This window comes from Apium graveolens, chromosome 4, assembly GCF_009905375.1.
Source record: "Apium graveolens cultivar Ventura chromosome 4, ASM990537v1, whole genome shotgun sequence".
Taxonomy (NCBI): domain Eukaryota; kingdom Viridiplantae; phylum Streptophyta; class Magnoliopsida; order Apiales; family Apiaceae; genus Apium; species Apium graveolens.
This window is the reverse complement of record NC_133650.1, coordinates 309,981,024-309,999,118: the sequence shown is the minus strand read 5'-3', so window position 1 is coordinate 309,999,118 and position 18,095 is coordinate 309,981,024. Positions and strand designations below refer to the sequence as shown.

General features: G+C 34.5%; 1 protein-coding gene and 1 long non-coding RNA gene across 7 annotated transcripts; both read left to right on the top strand.

The window, feature by feature from the left end:
• The first annotated feature begins 9,210 nt into the window (after window positions 1–9,210).
• Window positions 9,211–12,948, top strand: LOC141721716 (uncharacterized). Of its 3 annotated transcripts, none has more exons than XM_074524779.1 (2): window positions 9,211–12,216; window positions 12,515–12,948. In XM_074524779.1, the coding sequence occupies exon 1, from the start codon at window positions 9,339–9,341 to the stop codon at window positions 12,213–12,215; it is 2,877 nt and encodes a 958-aa protein (XP_074380880.1). In that variant the 5' UTR covers window positions 9,211–9,338; the 3' UTR covers window position 12,216; window positions 12,515–12,948. The 3 variants fall into 3 exon arrangements, with proteins under 3 accessions (XP_074380880.1, XP_074380879.1, XP_074380878.1); XM_074524778.1 differs by having other exon boundaries at window positions 9,211–12,236; XM_074524777.1 differs by having other exon boundaries at window positions 9,211–12,236; window positions 12,328–12,948.
• Window positions 12,949–13,212: 264 nt separating this feature from the next.
• On the top strand, window positions 13,213–17,104 carry LOC141721717 (uncharacterized). Of its 4 annotated transcripts, XR_012574831.1 has the most exons (5): window positions 13,213–13,555; window positions 13,752–13,849; window positions 15,138–15,193; window positions 16,048–16,123; window positions 16,734–17,104. It is a non-coding gene; the product is annotated as an uncharacterized LOC141721717 (long non-coding RNA). The 4 variants fall into 4 exon arrangements; XR_012574829.1 differs by lacking the exon at window positions 15,138–15,193; XR_012574830.1 differs by having other exon boundaries at window positions 13,213–13,849.
• The last annotated feature ends 991 nt before the right edge of the window (window positions 17,105–18,095 follow it).

Here is an 18,095-nt window from a genome sequence, read left to right as displayed (position 1 = left end):
CTCGATAAGGAGCACGAGAACAGGTAAGTTAGTTGTTATTGAGTACTATCTCTTCGTATATGTGAATGTAACTAACGCCTTCTATTTGTGTTTATTCTGCTGGTGTGTTAACAAGATCAATGGCCAACATTCATACTCCGTCCCCAAAAACCAACCGATCACCTCTGTTCACCCCAACAATAGTTAGTATTGGGAGCCAAAATAAAACACCTACAAGTAGATAATCTAATTCTTACAAAATTTAAACCCCGACCATAGTTAGGCTTCTGTTGTGAATTGTTTGTGAATAATCCTACCATTTATTTCGAAGAAGGTATATAGATGTTATATAGATGTGACTACCCACTGTTGTGTCTGTAATGCAGGTATATTGACGGAATCCACGCCAAATATTGTTAGGATGTTGGGAAAGAGGACGAAAGTTTGTGACTTACCTAGGTCAAACAATTTTAACAAAACAGCTGCAAGTACTGTTTCTTTTTTATTTTACCCTGTGTTTTTCTTATAAAGCAACTCCTATTTTATGTTTATGATGCAATAATTCGTTTAATATTTGGTTGGTAGAATGTAGTAGTCCAGTTGTTACTCCCCGATCAAATAGCAGAGGAAATTACATGAATCCTCCTGACGGTAGTCACAACATAACTCCTTTATCAGATGTAACAAATTTAGGTAGCGCTTCATTTCCTAACAAAATAGTCAGAGGTAAGTATTACATAGAAAATTGTTAAGCTTTTCTCTTTCTATCATTATGGTAACAGGAAGAACTGAAGAATTGTTGTTTTAATTATGAAACATATGTAAGCAACATAATATGAAATGCTTCTCCGCGATCAACCATTAGTAGTACAGAAAATGATGTTGCCTTAAATGAACGTGAACGTTTGAACCGAAAAGGGAAGGAAAATTTTCTTGGGTTTGGTAGAGAATTATTCGCAGATGATATTGTTACTGATGATGAGGAAGAAAGTAATGACTTTAATGAAGGTGTTATCTCTGTAACATTTCCTGTTGGTTATGCGTTACCTAATTGTGAATAACCATTTTCTGTTTTCTTGCAGGTCCAAATGTTGTTACTCCTTCAGTGTGGTATGATGATTCTGATGGATCAGAATATGAAGCAAGTGGTTGCGAATTAAGTGGTAAGAAATACATAGATGGCACTCCTACAAAATTTCACATATTATATTTGGTGACACTAAAATATAAAAATGCAAATGATGCAAATTATCTTAGTGGGTCTCATGAGAGTGATGATGAAGATAGTATTAATGAGATGAATTCAGAATCTCATTTGACACAGAACAAATGTGTACGACGACGTGTCATTCTCGAGGTGTATGCTTCTTTGGGTGCTCCTACCGTTATATGTTTGAAATGCCATGCTCGGATGTGGAAGGAGGAAATGGTTAATAAAAACGTGACTAAACGATGTCCTACTTTTTCTCTTTGTTGTATGAAAGGTGCAGTGAGATTGCCTCCAATCCCTCACACCCCTCTGTATTTGCTGGATTTATATAACGACAAGAAAAAAGGTCCTGCTTTTCATAGATTGATACGACTCTATAATGCAATTTTTGCCTTCACTTCTATCGCGGTAACATAGATCATTCAATCAACAATGGAAGGGCGCCTTATGTATACAGATTAAATGGTCAAAACCACCATATTTTTGGATCTTTAATACCGAATGACAATGAAACCCCCAAATTTTGTCAACTTTACATTTATGACACCATTAACGAAGTTGATTATTGTCTTCAGTGGGTTAGTGTTCAGGATCGACAAAGTGTTGATAAAGAGGTTATACGAGGTTTTATAACAATGTTAGATGAAACAAATCAATTGGTTGGTGAATTTAGGCAGCAGCGTGATCTGTATGAAAGCGATGAAATTGTTGATCAGCAGATTACACTGAAAGTAATTAGATCTGAAAGTGGAAGAGAGTGTCATATTTCTAGGACTGATGAAGTTGCTGCCATTATGGTTGGCAACACTGAAGAAACATGCGGCGACCGTGATATTGTTGTGAGTGAAAAAAGTAAAGGTTTAGTCCGTGTTTCTTACGTTCATCCCAGGTTGATGGCTTTACAGTATCCTTTACTCTTTCCACGTGGAGAAGATGGATTTCACCCCAAGATAAAATTTCAAAAGATCGCTGATAGTTCTTGCAAACCAGGGGGTTTTTGTCTCTAAAGAATTAATACTCATATGCTTTTCAATTTAGAGAGACTGATGGTAAACTAGATTTAATAATAAATATTGAATTGTTTATGTTCAACATAAATAATTTATGAATTTTTTATTGTAGGGTTGACTCCTCAGCTCGGTGGAAGACTATTTCAACAATATATGGTAGATGCAATTTTTACCATTGAACAAACACGACTATGGTGGTTTCGTACTCACCAAACAACTTTACGGAATGAATTATACAACAATATTTGTAAATCTATTAGCAGAGGTGATGTGGACACTTTAAATACCGATAAAGGTATAATCCTGCCAGCTGGCTACGTTGATTCGAAGCGATACATGCAACAAAAATTCCAAAACGCGTTGCCCGTATGCAGTTACATCCAGGGACGGAGCCAGAAGTCGGGGTTCGGGGTGGCGAATTTTTTTCCAGAATAATTAATATATTTTTTAATTTATTATATATTAAATAAATTAATAAATAATATTTTTAACAATTTTAATGTACAATATATACTTGAATTTCTGTATCTAAATTCATAACTATTGTAAATATCATTAATATTAGTACTAAATTCAAAAACTTATATATTTTTGAGGGGGCGAAAATTGGAAATACTTTCGTTTACTACTAAATATATAAATATTTAATTTTTTTTGACACATATTAATGTTAATTTAATGATTATACCGGAGTTTGGGGTGGCGGTGCCTCCGTCTCTGGTTACATCGGACATCTAGACATATTCCTGACTATGACCTGTAATTCTCTTTGGGATAAAATACGGAAGATGATGGAGTATGTGCCTAGTTGCATTGCTCCTAACTGTCCCGACATCATATCAAGGGTTTTTAGACTAAAACTTGATCAGTTGATGGGAGATATTAAGGAAAAAAGCACTCCGAGGTTTGTATTGGAGGTAAAAGTGCTTACAAGGAGTTTCTGAGTATATTTTTTTAAGCTAATACTCATCGATGGAAGGTTACATTTTCCTTCTACGGTTCATATCCATATTGATAGGTTATTTTAATAGTTATTCCTCATATATACCGAAAATTATGCGTAGGTCCTCAATCAATGTCACTTTCTGTGATACATTTGCTGAAATGTTTGATGAACAGATGAAAGAAGTTCATGAAAAACCAACAATACTGACTATAACAAGTAGTCGAGTAGGATTGTGGAATGGTATCATATTTCTAACTTCTTCTGTCAATTGATCATTCCAAACAATGTGTATGTATATTAATGTGTTTCGCTTCCAAGATCAAGTTGATCTATCAAGTGTAGGAGGAACTCGGTGTTATATCAACTACAATCATTACAGTGTCATGTAGTTAAGTCAGAAGTAAGTAAAAAAACTTATTTATTACTTAGGTCTAAACCTCTAATGTATGCAACACTTTTAACATTGCCCAAATCTCATTAGGTTGACCCAACCACCTTTCTAACAAGAAACGTATGCAATGGGTAAGCATGCATATGTGGAAATGCTGAATGTTGCAAGAATTATGAGCCCGGGGAAGGAATACATCATGGTACTACAAAAATAAACTACGTCCTCATTTTACTTCATTGAAACTGATTGTATATGTACTTGTAGAGACAAATTTGTGGACACCTCATTATCACTTCCATGGAAGAGACAGATACGTGGTACAAGACGGTTTGCACACAGTGTTTTCAAGAATTAGAAATTGGGGATGATAAGTGGTATTGTATGCATTGTAATCGTATCATGCCTTGCCCCGACAAGAGGTATATTACAGCTTACAAACGTCTCCGCCAAATTTAATATTGTCTTCATGTCATACCCAATTGAAATATTATATTGCCTCTTCAGTAAATATAGGTTCAAGCTAACTGTAAAGACATCGGATGACACGGGTTGCATTGACATCATCCTCCATGACCAGCAGGTTAGAGTTGTCCTCGGAAAAAGAGCTGTCCACCTCCTGAAACAGGAACCCACTCAAACTTTAATCAAACCTTTTCTGCATCATTTCACACACCATTAACTTCATTCTCTCTATTCAGATGGGAGAAGATAAGTCGTTCCCTTCAGACTTGAAAAAATTGGTTAACAAAAAATACACCATCAAACTTATCATCAACGAATTCAATGTAGTGCACAAGGCCACAACATACTTGGCAACAAATATTTGCACAGGCTTCATCGATCCAAACCAACACCTACCTGATGAAAAAGCTTTTATGCAGCAACAGACAACCATGGTATGCCATTACACCCCAACTAACCTATTACTATATTACAAAGAGGTTATCTCTCAATACACTTTTTCAAATTTCTGCAAATTACAGGCATCAAGCAGCAGCTACCACCCAGACATGATGTCACGACTAACCTTTCGGTCTCCACCAACAAAACTGAAAAGAAATCCACGAGTCCACTTCAAATACAAAGATCAAATCCAGATGATTTCCAAACTATATTTTGCTCGAATTTTGCATCCACTACAACGTGTAACTATATGTAGTCATGGTTTTCATTTTGCCTCCAACCTTCAAACTCAGGGAGAAAAACTATTATGTAACGAATTAATTGCTTTTACAAATATTTGCACAGGCTTCATCGATCCAAACCAACACCTACCTGATGAAAAAGCTTTTATGCAGCAACAAACAGCCATGGTATGCCATTACACCCCAACTGTCCTATTACTATATTACAAAAAGGTTATTTCTCAATACACTTTTTCAAATTTCTGCAAATTACAGGCATCAAGCAGCAGCTACCACCCAGACATGATGTCACAACTAACCTTCCGGTCTCCACCAACAAAACTGAAAAGAAATCTATGAGTCCACTTCAAATACAAAGATCAAATCCAGATGATTTACAAACTCTATTTTGCTCGAATTTTGCATCCACTACAACATGTAACTATATGTAGTCATGGTTTTCATTTTGCCTCCAACCTTCAAACTCAGGGAGAAAAACTATTATGTAACGAATTAATTGCTTTTACAGTCTAACTATATGCACTTATGGCTTTCAAATTGTTGATCAAATAAGATGTGTTATCATATTACACATATTTTAAACATACAACTTTCTATTTACAACTATTAATTTGTCACCCTTCAACATGGACTTTTAATATCAAACTAGCCTTAAAGCTCATGTTACGATCTTCAAATAATTTCCCATATCAACTTCCAATCAGCATCAACAATAAGAAAGAAGATGGAGTAATCGGGCAACAAAACAATGAAATAAAAAAATGTGGCGCAACCTCATTTTCTTTTTACTGTATTTCACAATAATGTAATTCCATCAATTCAACCTTTTCCCAATTTTTGGCGCCTTCATAAAAATAAGACCGATACGCCTCCAAGCTCCTGATTTTGGAGAACCAATTTTATGTAATCAGTTGATTGTCCTCTTAATTTTTTTAAAAACAAAAAAATACAATCTTGTAGTCATTTGATTACAACTGCTAACTAATGGTCAATATGATAGTACTTTTGGCAATGTAGTATGTTATTCAAATTAATATGATGCAATGATGTTAAAATGGTTGTGAAAATGTATTTTTTTGTTTGGTTATGTATGAATTTACTTGTTATTTTTCTTAATGGTGTTTGTTTATTTTATTATACAAGTGGTTTGTTGGTTTATGTGATTTTCTGTTATTTTAATGTTATTAATCCATTTGAGATACAAAGTATGCTGAATGAAACCTGGATGGCTCATTGTTGTTTTTTTATAAATAAATCTTTAATGACTTAAAATGTGAGGTGTCAAAATGTGATATTTATAGAGTTAAAACAATTGCACTTCTTAAGATAAATGACACTCACACAACACAACATGCTCAAGTTTAGGATTATGCATGTGAATTAAAAAGGGGTTTGCCTAAAACCACATTGAAGATTTCATGTGAAGATCCCGAGTCAGGTGAAAAGGGTGGAAGGGTTATGAGGATGTATATCTGTCCGCGGCCATCGAAAAATGCATTTGTTCGATTTTGTAGATACTTGGTTGGGCTAGATGGATGCCACCTCAAACATCCAATCAATGGACAGTTAATAGCGTTGCTTAGGCTACTGTAGAATCTGAAAATAACTGAGTCCTAAAAGGTAATTTTAGAGACATTGACCAAAGATTTGAAGATCCAGAATGATGAAGAGCGGCCTTTAATCTTCGATAGACAAAATGTTGGAATTTCTTAACTTCTTACCTGTAATTTGATTTTTATAACTCATCGTATTTACTAGGTGTCTTTGTTGTTATGTAGGAATTGATCAATATTTTAAAAGAGATTGTACCATATACATAAGACATATTTCGTGTTATTCGTACATATCAAAACATGCATAAGAAATTCAAAGGAGTTGCATTGAGATAATTTCTCTGAAAAATTGCAAAATCAAGTACTAGTTAAGAGTTTAATCTGCATATGAACAATATGAATGAGGTATAATATTCTTGTGTACTGTTATATATATTTGTTTAATATTCAGATCTTATTTATCATACATGCCTTATTTATTTCACATGTAGCATCTAAATGTCATGAGTGTCTCGTGACAAAGTCAAAGAATCAATGGTCGGGATGTACCTTCGGGATATTTATTCACAATGATATGTTTCGTGAAGTGTTTAATAACAACATTAAGAAATTCAAGGATTTGCCTATAGTACATATGTTTAAAGAATTGCACAAATTTGTTATGAAAAGTATTCAAGTCATAGGAGATAAATTGACACACAGGGAGACTGTGATGTGCTCTAATCCAATTAAAAAATTGGAGAAATAAATGCTTATATGTCATAGCCAGCCTGTCAGTTGACCCCGCTCAACTTGAAATCATGTATAAATTTTAATTATATTAGTCGTATATCGGTCAAAATTTACATGTAATTCTAATATTTTGACCCCACTAAAATGAAAGATTTACTTTAAAAATTTAATATTATCAAAATTTTGTAAATGTTGACCCCGATAACTCATAGTTATATTACACTTACTTATATGCATGTTTAACGTATAATTTGTCAATGTTGGTTATATGAAGACTAATTAGGAACCCAATATGCTGATAATTACACTGTTGCCTGGTCCAAAGCCTCAAGTTATTGGGTCACATTATTGATGGTGGTAACGAACTTGTCGTGGATTTTGTTCAATAACAAAATATGTACATGTAGGAAATGAGATTCAAGTGGCATTCTTTACTATCACTGCATGTGCATGCATAGTTGTTCAGAATGAATCACGTGACAAGTATATGCATAGGTGATATTTCAAGGAGCTATACATAAGAAATATGAAACATATTGTGTATTATGTTTCATGGCTTTTCCTTAAATGAGAATTTTTTAAAACGAGAACTACGAAAACTGATAATATTTGTAATTAAATTGGTAACTTCACAAAATTTAAATATTTGTTAATCGAACTTTACACAACACATAAAGGGAAAGATATGACTAAAGATGCACAAAAGGACCCCTCACACCAGATTTTGACCGGTTCTTAAAAAATCTGGGTTTTTCAGATTTTGACATTGACTGAGTCAGGCTTTCCGAGAAATGTCAGAGTCCGTTTACGCCCTCGCAGCGAGCATCGCTAGATTTTTTTCCGGGTTGGATCGGATCGGGCCATGTTTTTTTTCCCCGATTTAAACCGAATTCAGTTTTATTAGAAATTATGAAGACTATGTTAGCAACTAAAAATTGCAAAAACGTAATAGTTTGTATGAATATTTCATGAAAATATTACTTCATTTAAAATTTCTAAGTTCGGAAAAAATGAACATTTTTTTAGAATACAACATTTTATAAATATTTATCCAAATATAAACAGTGCCTTGCTATGCCTTATTTCATGAATTATACAATAAATTATATAAATAGTATTATTATTCACGAATATGTAAATATATATATATATATGTTTAAAGTGTTATTTGTAATTATAGTAAATATAAATACATAAATATGTAATGATATATATATATTAAAATAATCAAATTTTAATATATAATATTTAAATATAACTTGAAATTATAAATAATTAAATTTTAATAAAATTATGCCTTATTTCATGAATTATACAATAAATTATATAAATATTATTATTATTCACGAATATGTAAATATATATATGTGTTTAAATTATTATTTATATCTATAGTAAATATAAATATATAAATATATAATGATATATATATTAAAATAATCAAATTTTAATTTATATTATTTGAATATAACTTGAAATTATAAATAATGAAATTTTAATAAAATTATACAAAATAAAAATATATAAATATTAATCAAGGTCCGTGATATGTTAGCGGGGTGTTAACTCTAAATGTCACTATTTGGGGGTGAAATGACCCTCAATGTCACTTTCGGAAAAAATGACCCCAAATTTTACTCCAAAACGGAGTTTCAGTTGAAGTTTTTATTTTTAACGAAAAACGGAGTTGCGTGTTCCGTTTTCAATTTTTTTTAATTGAAAACGCAATTTCAATTCATGTTTAGGGGCAAAACGCAACCTCAAGATTAATTTTTCATATTAACTCATTTTGGATTTGCGTTTTTTTTCTGCATCCTGAGAAAAACTCAAGTAAAAATTGCGTTTTTACGGAAAACTAAGTTTTAAACCCCGTTTTTATATCCATAAACTAAAGATGGGACTGCATTTTTGAACAAAACAATTTCTGAAATTGCGTTTTCATCAAAAATATAGTTGGAGAACCACGTTTTTAAACAAAAACATAAAACGAAAGTGCGTTTTTATTTATTTTTTTTTTTTAAAAAAAGTTTACTGATTGTTTTAAAAAAATGACTTCAAGATGCGTTTTGTTATAGAAAAACTTAACACGAAAATGCGTTTTCGTCTATTTTAAAAAATTTCAACCGAAACCTCATTTTCAAGTGATATTTAGGGCTAATGATTAAAAAATTAGATTAAAAGTTATTTAACTCAAAAAAGAGACATTTGAGCGTTTTTTTCCCGTCGCATAGGTATATAAACAAACTTCACAATTTTCGGCTTCTCTTTCAAAACCCCCAATTTTCAATTTTACCGCCATGAAACCCCAAAACCCCACCGGAGCTCCACCTCTCCACCCATAACCACCACCGCCACTTAAACCCCATCATCAAATGAATCTCTCAAATCAACGGCCCAGATTGACCCATCTCATCTCTCTCTTCAACAAACAATCTTCATTTCACTCAACTCCATTTCTCAATTGGAAACCAAGAGATGAATATAAACTAACCCCATCTGAAATATTTACCCGCATTTCTCGATTATTAATTCTCCACCGCTACAATGCCGTGCAGAGACTCTCTTTCGAGTTCTCGGATCGGCTCGTGGACGAGGTTTTACGGGAGATTAAATTCGACCCGGATGCGTGTTTGACGTTCTTCGAATTGGCGGTTAAACGGAAGAATTATAGGCCTGGGGTTGGGTGTTATTGTAGAATTGTACATATTTTGTCGAGAGCGCGAATGTATGATGAGAGTAGAGGGTATTTGGAGGAGTTAGTTAGGGTTTTTGGGGGTGGGGAGAGGTTGATTTTTGGGATTTGGAGGGAGTTGGTTGGGGTTTATCGAGAATTCGGGTTTTCGGGGGAAGTGTTTGATATGGTAATGAGGGTTTATGTGGAGAGGGGTTTTTTGAGGGATGCACTCTATGTGTTTGATAATATGGGTAAGTGGGGGCGTGTTCCGAGTTTGAGGGGGTGTAATGGTTTGTTAGGGAAGTTGGTTAGGGAGGGGGAGTACGGGACGGTTTTTTGTGTGTTTGATCAGATGAGGAGAGTGGGGGTTGTGCCGGATGTGTATATGTGTACGATTATGGTGAATGCGTATTGTAAGGGTGGGAGGGTTGGTAGGGGGGTGGAGTTTGTGAGGGAGATGGAGGAGGCGGGGGTTGAGATGAATGTGAGGACGTTTCATGGGTTGATTAATGGGTTTGTGGAGAGTGGGGATGTGGAAGGGGCGGAAGGGGTTGTGAGGATGATGAGTGAGAGGGGGATTGGGAAGAATGTGGTTACGTGTACGTTAATTGTTAAGGGGTATTGTAGAGCTGGGAGGGTGGAAGAAGCGGAGAGGGTGTTGTGTGGGATGGTGGAGGATGGGGGGATGGTTTTGGATGAGCATGCCTTTGGTGTGTTGATTGATGCGTTTTGTAGAGTTGGTAGAATGGATGATGCTCTTAGGATGAGAGATGAGATGTTGAAATACGGGTTGAAGATGAATTTATTTATTTGCAACTCGATGATCAATGGATATTGTAAGCTTGGTCAAATTAGCACAGCTGAGGAATTTTTTAGGAGTATGGTTAAGTGGAACTTTAATCCAGATTCGTACAGCTACAATACCTTGCTGGATGGGTACTGCCGGGGAGGTCAGACAGACGAGGCTTTCAAGCTTTGTGAAACGATGCTCTCTGACGGCATAAAACCAATTGTTGTTACTTATAATACTCTTTTAAAAGGTCTGTGTCGAGATGGTGCGCTTGAAGATGCTTTGCACCTTTGGTCTTTGATGCTAAAAAGAGGCGTGGCACCTGATATGGTAGGATACAGCACCTTGCTTGACGGAGTTTTGAAGGCAGGGGACTTTGAGAAAGCTTTAGAGCTGTGGAAACATATTCTAGCTAGAGGATGTAAAGAGAGTATCTATGCTTTCAATATAATGATTAATGGTTTGTGTAAGATGGGGAAAATGGTTGAAGCAGAGCAGCTTTTACAAAACATGCAGGATTCAGGCTATTCACCTGACGGTATTACGTACAGGACTCTGGCTGATGGTTATTGTAAATCCGGGGACGTCGAAAAAGCGTTTAGAGTTAAGGATATTATGGAAAGGAAAGATATTCCTGCTTCTATAGAAATTTTTAATTCACTTATAAGTGGACTTTTTAAGGAAAAGAAGTTGAGTAGAGTAACAGATTTACTTGTTGAGATGGATGGCAAGGGTTTGAACCCAAATACTGTAACTTATGGCACACTCATCGCTGGGTGGTGCAAGGCTGGGTACCTTGATAAAGCATTTAAAACATACTTTGAGATGACCAAAAAGGGTTTGGCTCCTAATTTAATTATATGTAGCGCACTTGTTAGCGGGTTATATAGGCTTGACAGGGCCGACGAAGCAAATATGTTGCTGCAGAAGATGATGGATTTCGATCTTGTCAAAGCCCATGACTTCTTCGGCATATTACCCAAGTCGCACACGAAGAAATTAGATGTTCACAGAATTGCAAGTTCCTTAGATGAATGTTCTGACTTTTCTCCTCTACCCAACAATGTTGTGTATAATGTAGCTCTTGCAGCCTTGTGCAAATTCGGAAAGGTTGATGATACAAAAACATTAGTAGTTACTTTTTCACGGAGAGGTTTTGTTCTTGACGTGTTTTCCTACTGTACCCTAATCCATGGGTTTTCAGCTTCTGGTAATGTTAGTGAAGCTTTTAAATTACGGGATGAGATGCTCAGTAGGGGTGTTTTTCCAAACATTGCTACTTACAACTCTCTTATAAATGGCCTCTGTAAATCTGGAAACCTAGATCGAGCTCTCAGGCTTTTTCATAAACTCCGATCAAAAGGTGTAGCTCCTAATGTCATCTCTTATAATACGTTAATTCATGAATATTGTCGGACTGGTTGTACTAGCGAAGCTCTAAAAATGAAAGACAAAATGATAGAAGAAGGGATTTTGCCTTCTAAAAGTACCTACTCTGCTTTAATAAATGGTCTTCACAAGCAAGGTAATACTGATGAAGCACTGAAGCTTTTGGATCATATGATGAAAGAAAATACAGATCCTCATATCAAGACATATTGTTCAATGGCTCAATGTTATATTAGCTGCGGTGATATGCAAAAGATTTCTGATCTTCACGATATTATGCATGTCAAGAGTCTTTCTTCTGCAGTTTCTTCTCACGAGGTAATTGAATCACCTGAAATTCCAATGTATGAAGAATCTCCTCATGCATGGAATGTGTCAAAAGCCGCGTCTTCATGAGGTTGGTGACTAAAAACACTGGTGAGAAAATGCTATATTCGATGAGTATATTTAAATTGGGTCAATAATTGGGCCACTGAAAAATCTAATTTCTCTGTTTTGGAGGTTTCAGTCTCTTGCTTGTTGCAATATGTGATATATTGGTAATTTTACTGCCAACTATAAAGAAGCCCTGATGAACTTTTCAACAAATACTCTATAGTTGCTTATGTGGATGAAGTGAATGTTCAAATCATAATCTCACAAGTATTATGGCCTATAATTGTAAATCTAAGATGATATGTTATGATCTTACGAAGGCTGAGCCACCGGGATTACAAGGCAGCATCACCCGAAATGAAAGCCAAGCAGAAATTCCAAATATCCACACACGCTTACGGCTTACCCTCCTCCACTCAAGGGTGATTTGAATGGGATTCAACCTTTGTTTGAGATTGAGCATGATGTAGTTGATGTGGAGAAGTATGCATTGGTGAGACGCCAAGGTCTCGGGATCTTAAAAACATCTAAAGAATCGGATCAATCAGTTGGAGCAAAGTCCAAAACAGTGTCGGCCTGATTTGAATTTTTTTGGTACTGAGGCCGTGCTTGAAAAAGTGATAGTTGGTAATTATCCAAGGAGATATACACTTTGGGAGGTATTTAGCTGGCATCTCAAGTTCTTATTTTGCAACAGTAGAGAGACAGGTTATGATGTTGCCAATGAGTGATAGAGTATGCTCTATTGCTTTAGTTCATAATGTGGTATTTATATTCCAACGTTACTGATCCAAATGCTTCTATTGACATATGTGATGACTATACAACTACACCAAGGGAGTCACTGAATATATCAGATGTGGGAGACCCTGAGTTCAAAAAACTTTACTCGAGTCTTTATGCACATAAAGCTGACAGAAATTTTATGCGTCAGACACACATATTTATGCGGACGGATAGGGCACAGCTGGTATTTTTGAAGGAGATAGCTGATAGCTCTTGTAAAAGAAATTGAGAAAGTCAGCATTTTATGAAAGTTTATTATTCATGTTTATATTCAAGTGATTTTTTCTAGTTTTTTTGGGAAAAGAAAGCTACTCGCAGCAGGCATATCTGTGGGACGTCACTCAATACTGTGGGATTGCTTCTAGACAAGGGACCTCACTTAGGGAAGTGGAAATTTCTCTAAAGTAGTACGCATCTGTGATATCTGCATAAATTTCTAAGTCCATTTATAACTTCTGCTGTAATCAATAAGATCTACTGCTCATAGATGTCAGCAGGGCGTCACTGAATATTGTGGGATTTAATGCTTCTAGACAAGGGACCTCACGTGGAGTAGTGGAATTGTCGCTGAAGTAGTACGCATCCGTGATCTACATAACTTTCTATGTCCATTTACAACTTCTGCTGTGATCTATAAAAACTACTTCCCATAAATGTCATCTTTAAGTTATGGCTCATTGGCTTCTTTTTGTTTTAGCTAATTCTGCTCATTGGTTATTGTAAGAGTATTCTTTGCTTCTAACTTCTGCATTATTATCTACGTATTTTCAGATTTCTTGGATAATTGGCTTCTTGGTGTAAGCATAGGTCTAAGTGTATCAGAGAGATCTACTAGATGCTTATCAGTTATCACGCAGCGGAGACTTAAGGTTCCTCTTTTCACTAAATTAAGTTGACAATGTACTTCTATAGTTCAGCTTCAATTTGTTACCACTTAGAGTTGACAATAAAATTATTATCAAATGGTAATATTCTGTCTTTTTCCCATTTGATGTTATGATTTTTAGTTTCAAGAATGACAGTTGTTTAAGCGTCTAAGTGAACTGAAAATGCAGCTACATGTGTAGAAGAGGTTTGTCAACAAGATCTGAAGTTTTAAATAAAAGCTTTTAGTACACAACGCAAAAATATTTTACAATCACAGTGTCTTACTGTACTCGCGTGAAAAATATCTAATATTAACAGATGCTGCCTTTCTAGTTAGAGGCTAAGAAGATCCTGTAATCTTGTCAAGCTCGTTCTCTTCCTGCTAATTAGTTATATGTACCAATAATATACAGCCTCTGTAACTAACACTACCGGAGAATATACTGATTTAGTGTCTTACCTACCTATTATTGGGTAATCATTAAAAAGAGCACCGTATAGAAACCAAATTTAATTTATAGTTGAAAGAGGTTGTAGGACAAGAAGTCTTCTAAGCCATATCATCTCATGACTATCAAAAAGTCGAGTAAATCAGAATCGTAAAATGGAAACAACAGTCAACTCCTATACATGTATCCTTTATTTTTTTGTATGATTTGTTGTGGTAAGTGATAACATGGTTCCATGACGAGGTTGTTTAAATTCACTCATAGTAGTACCTTTTGTAGTCCTATACTGTATAAAGGTAAATGATTGCTTACTCTATTAGGCGATCTTAGCACCCTGCACTTTGCAAAGGCCAATGATATATGGTTGAGCCTTGTGTCTACGGATACCTACACTTAAAATCTTACTTCTCTTAGTAAAAACCAAATTATACAGACTATAGTTTAGTTTACAAAAAATTTATAAGAAAGATAAGTGCACTTGGTATGTCCTTTTTAACTTCTAAATTATTCCAGTGGATAAAATTGGATATCAGGGGAAAATGATAGCAATAGCACAAGAATTGATGATTAGTACACAAGTCGGCTCATTTTTCCTCACAGTTGCTTGAAGCAAGCACAGTTCACTTTCTATTTATATTTTTTTTTCTTGTTTGGATTGTACATAATTTCGTAAGGCGTTCCATGTTAGAAGCTTTAGGTCAAGGACTCCCATCAATTGATCTTTTTAGGACACTGGGTAGTAATCTTTTTCTACATATAATTATTCCAAGTAACAGAAAATCATTACAAACCATTTTGTCTTGTTTTTCCATACAAATTTTTTATTTATATTTTAATGTAGATGTGCCCTGGGAAGTGTACACTCAATTACGCAGTTGTGAAATTGGAGAAAGACAGGTAGCGTTCCAGACTCCAGAGCGTAATAACAGTAAAGAACTAAAACCTGGTCCTGTAACGAATTGCAGTTTAATTATTTGGCTATGCATAGATGCATAGAAAACCTAGGCCTTATTTGTTTTGTCAACTTTGCAATGCTGAGGTAACTTGCACTTCCTTGGTTTTAAGTTATAACTTCTAGTTCCATGGCAAATGAAAAGCTTTGGTTTGCCTTGAGACTGTGTAACTTGAAGTTACTTTGCTAATTTTGTTAAATTGAGTCGCTTAATACTGAGATATGTAACTTGTGGAGTTGTGGTGACCATGTGTTACCTAGGTAACTAAGTTCCTGTGTTTTATGTAACCATAAATACCTTGGAAGTAGGAACTTGAAGTTAATTCAACTGAAAAATTGTTGAACCAAATACATGAACTAATTTGAGTTCCAAGGAAGTTGGGTTACATAGAAACAAAGGAGGCCCTAGTTTTAGGATCTAGAAAGAGATTTGAGACTAGATACTCAAGCCAACACAACTGCTGATTTGCATCTACAGAACGAGTCCAATTTTTGTTTTTCTGTATTGTTTTTCTACTTCTCATTGTTAACCCTTTCTTTTTCTCAATTCTTTTCTAATTTTATTTCCTAATATTTTTTTATGTTATCATATTGCTTGTTACTGATTGGATTTTTGATATGATGCTTTAACACTTAAATGCATACATACATAATGTTAAAGAAGAGCCATGCTTCATAGCGTATAGTTAGAAATATTGTATTGAAAAATTTATCTTTCTTTATTATCATCTTCAGTTAACTATCTTGAAAAATGAACATCTTCTAGATAAAGATGAGTCATCTCATTTGTTGTTTTCAGAATCTTGTGGGCAGAAAAATGCTTGGGGTGAATCGAGTAAGAATATACAACATGACATCTGTTACTGCAGCAAATTGTAAGCCAAACTTTTTATTTTTTTGTCCTGTAACAAAATGTCACCCGACCTTTTCGAATATTTTATTTGCGGTGCTGTGGTGCATATTCATCTAGATTAGCAACTTGGCACAACAATGCAGTGTATAAGCTAGAAACCTCTGTGGAGTTTCGCATGTTACATGTGTTTTTAGTCCAAACACTAACATTTTGTAATTGGTGGCAGCACATTGTACTCTGGGTTAGTCATTGAAAGTGTTTTAGTTAAATGGAGTAAGTTTCCCAATGTAATTGTCATTGACCCCATCATACAACAGACTTTTTAATCAGGTTTCGAAAGCTCTCCTGACCGCTAACTTGTTTCCAGACTATTTTTTCCTATTCCAAAATTACTTGGCCCATATTCAAAACTACACACTCATTTTTCTCCAACATTCTGGAGCTTACAAGTTTATCATATATTGTATATATTTTCCGTTAATATGACCACCATAGGACTCCTGTCAAAATTTATGTTCTTGATACACAATGAAATTGTAGTTTAAAAAAAAAGAAATACTTGCATTAAATGCATAGTTTTTAGAGGTTGTTAATGGCTAATATTTGCTCTCTATCTTTTTGGAAACAATCAGTCGCAGAAATTCAAAGACTCTTGCAGGCACCGAATGCCTCCATTGAACGGGCGAGGAGGGTATTTCAAGCCCTAGGATAAAGCCAAGGGGATCACTTAGTACCCTTTCTCTTCCTTGAAGAAACCAATATTGTCCATAAAATCTCAGCCATAGAAGTTGATTGGAAGCACAAGTAACACATTTTTTTCAGTTTACATTCCTTTGTTTCTTATTTCATTTGTTGGTTTTGGGGACTAGCTGCATATGCACTGTCTTTAGACATGTCTCCAACATCTGACGCTTGTCTACAAGTTTCAGAGCATCAAATTACCTTTAGAACATGGGTTTTCTACTTATAATACAAGGAACTGTTTAATTCGGTTTCCATAGCATCAATGGTGTATAATTTTCATAATTTTCTTGAACACCACAAACATTTTAGCCATGATTTAAATAGTCTGCAAACCACGTGTATCAAGATAAGCCGTACTTAAGCGACATACTCTGATTCAGGAGCCATAATCATAAATTCACCTGCCGTGGGGTGCGAATCCGTGACCAAGAGAATAATTATCCCCTCTTTAACCAACTGAGTATTTATGTTCAGTATTAATGTTTATATCGTTTTTATTTTCAATTTTTTTTTCTCGAACATTAATTATGACTAAAATATTAGATATTTTGTTATGTGTTTACATTTTATAATGAAAATATACTTCAACCGACAAAATGGCAGGCATGGTCCAAGAACAAATGCTTGCCTTGAGGCTTTTATATGATTAGTCATATATGTGGGATGCTATTTTGATCTTTCAAAGTCTTCCTAGAATCATATAGGATTTCTTTTTCTATTCCAGTATATAGTTTGTTAGAATGTTAGCTTTGAAATTTGTATATTTACTTTTATATATAGCTCAGAAACTAATAAGTATATGGATATTCCATAAATGAATCATCCCGTTAAATAAATATTTTTTCTCAGTCCAAATATAATAGAGATAATGTACTTTTAACCTCGATAACTGAATAATCTCAATTAATAAATAAAATATTCCGGTCCCGATTGTATTAATTTATTATCGAGTTGTAACCGTAATATCTATTTTTTGATAAATTTCGAATGAATGTTAATCGAACTCGGACCCGGAATTTATGAAAATAATGCCATTTATGTAAAAAAAAGGAGTTCTAATCTATTAAATCAAGATATTTAGATTTTGAGGATGATTTTATATTAAGATAACAAATTTGACTCTAGTTTATGCTACTCATTAGGCATCCAAGAAATAAAGTTTCTTTTAAGTTGTTCTATCATTATCAACTTTTTTCTTTCTACTATTTAAAAGGGTGTTGTTTTCAATACTTTTCCTTCATTATTATTGT

Coding starts and splice junctions, on each gene's coding strand:
- LOC141721716 (XM_074524779.1), top strand. CDS start 9,339: ATGAATCTCTCAAATCAACGGCCCAGATTGACCCATCTCATCTCTCTC.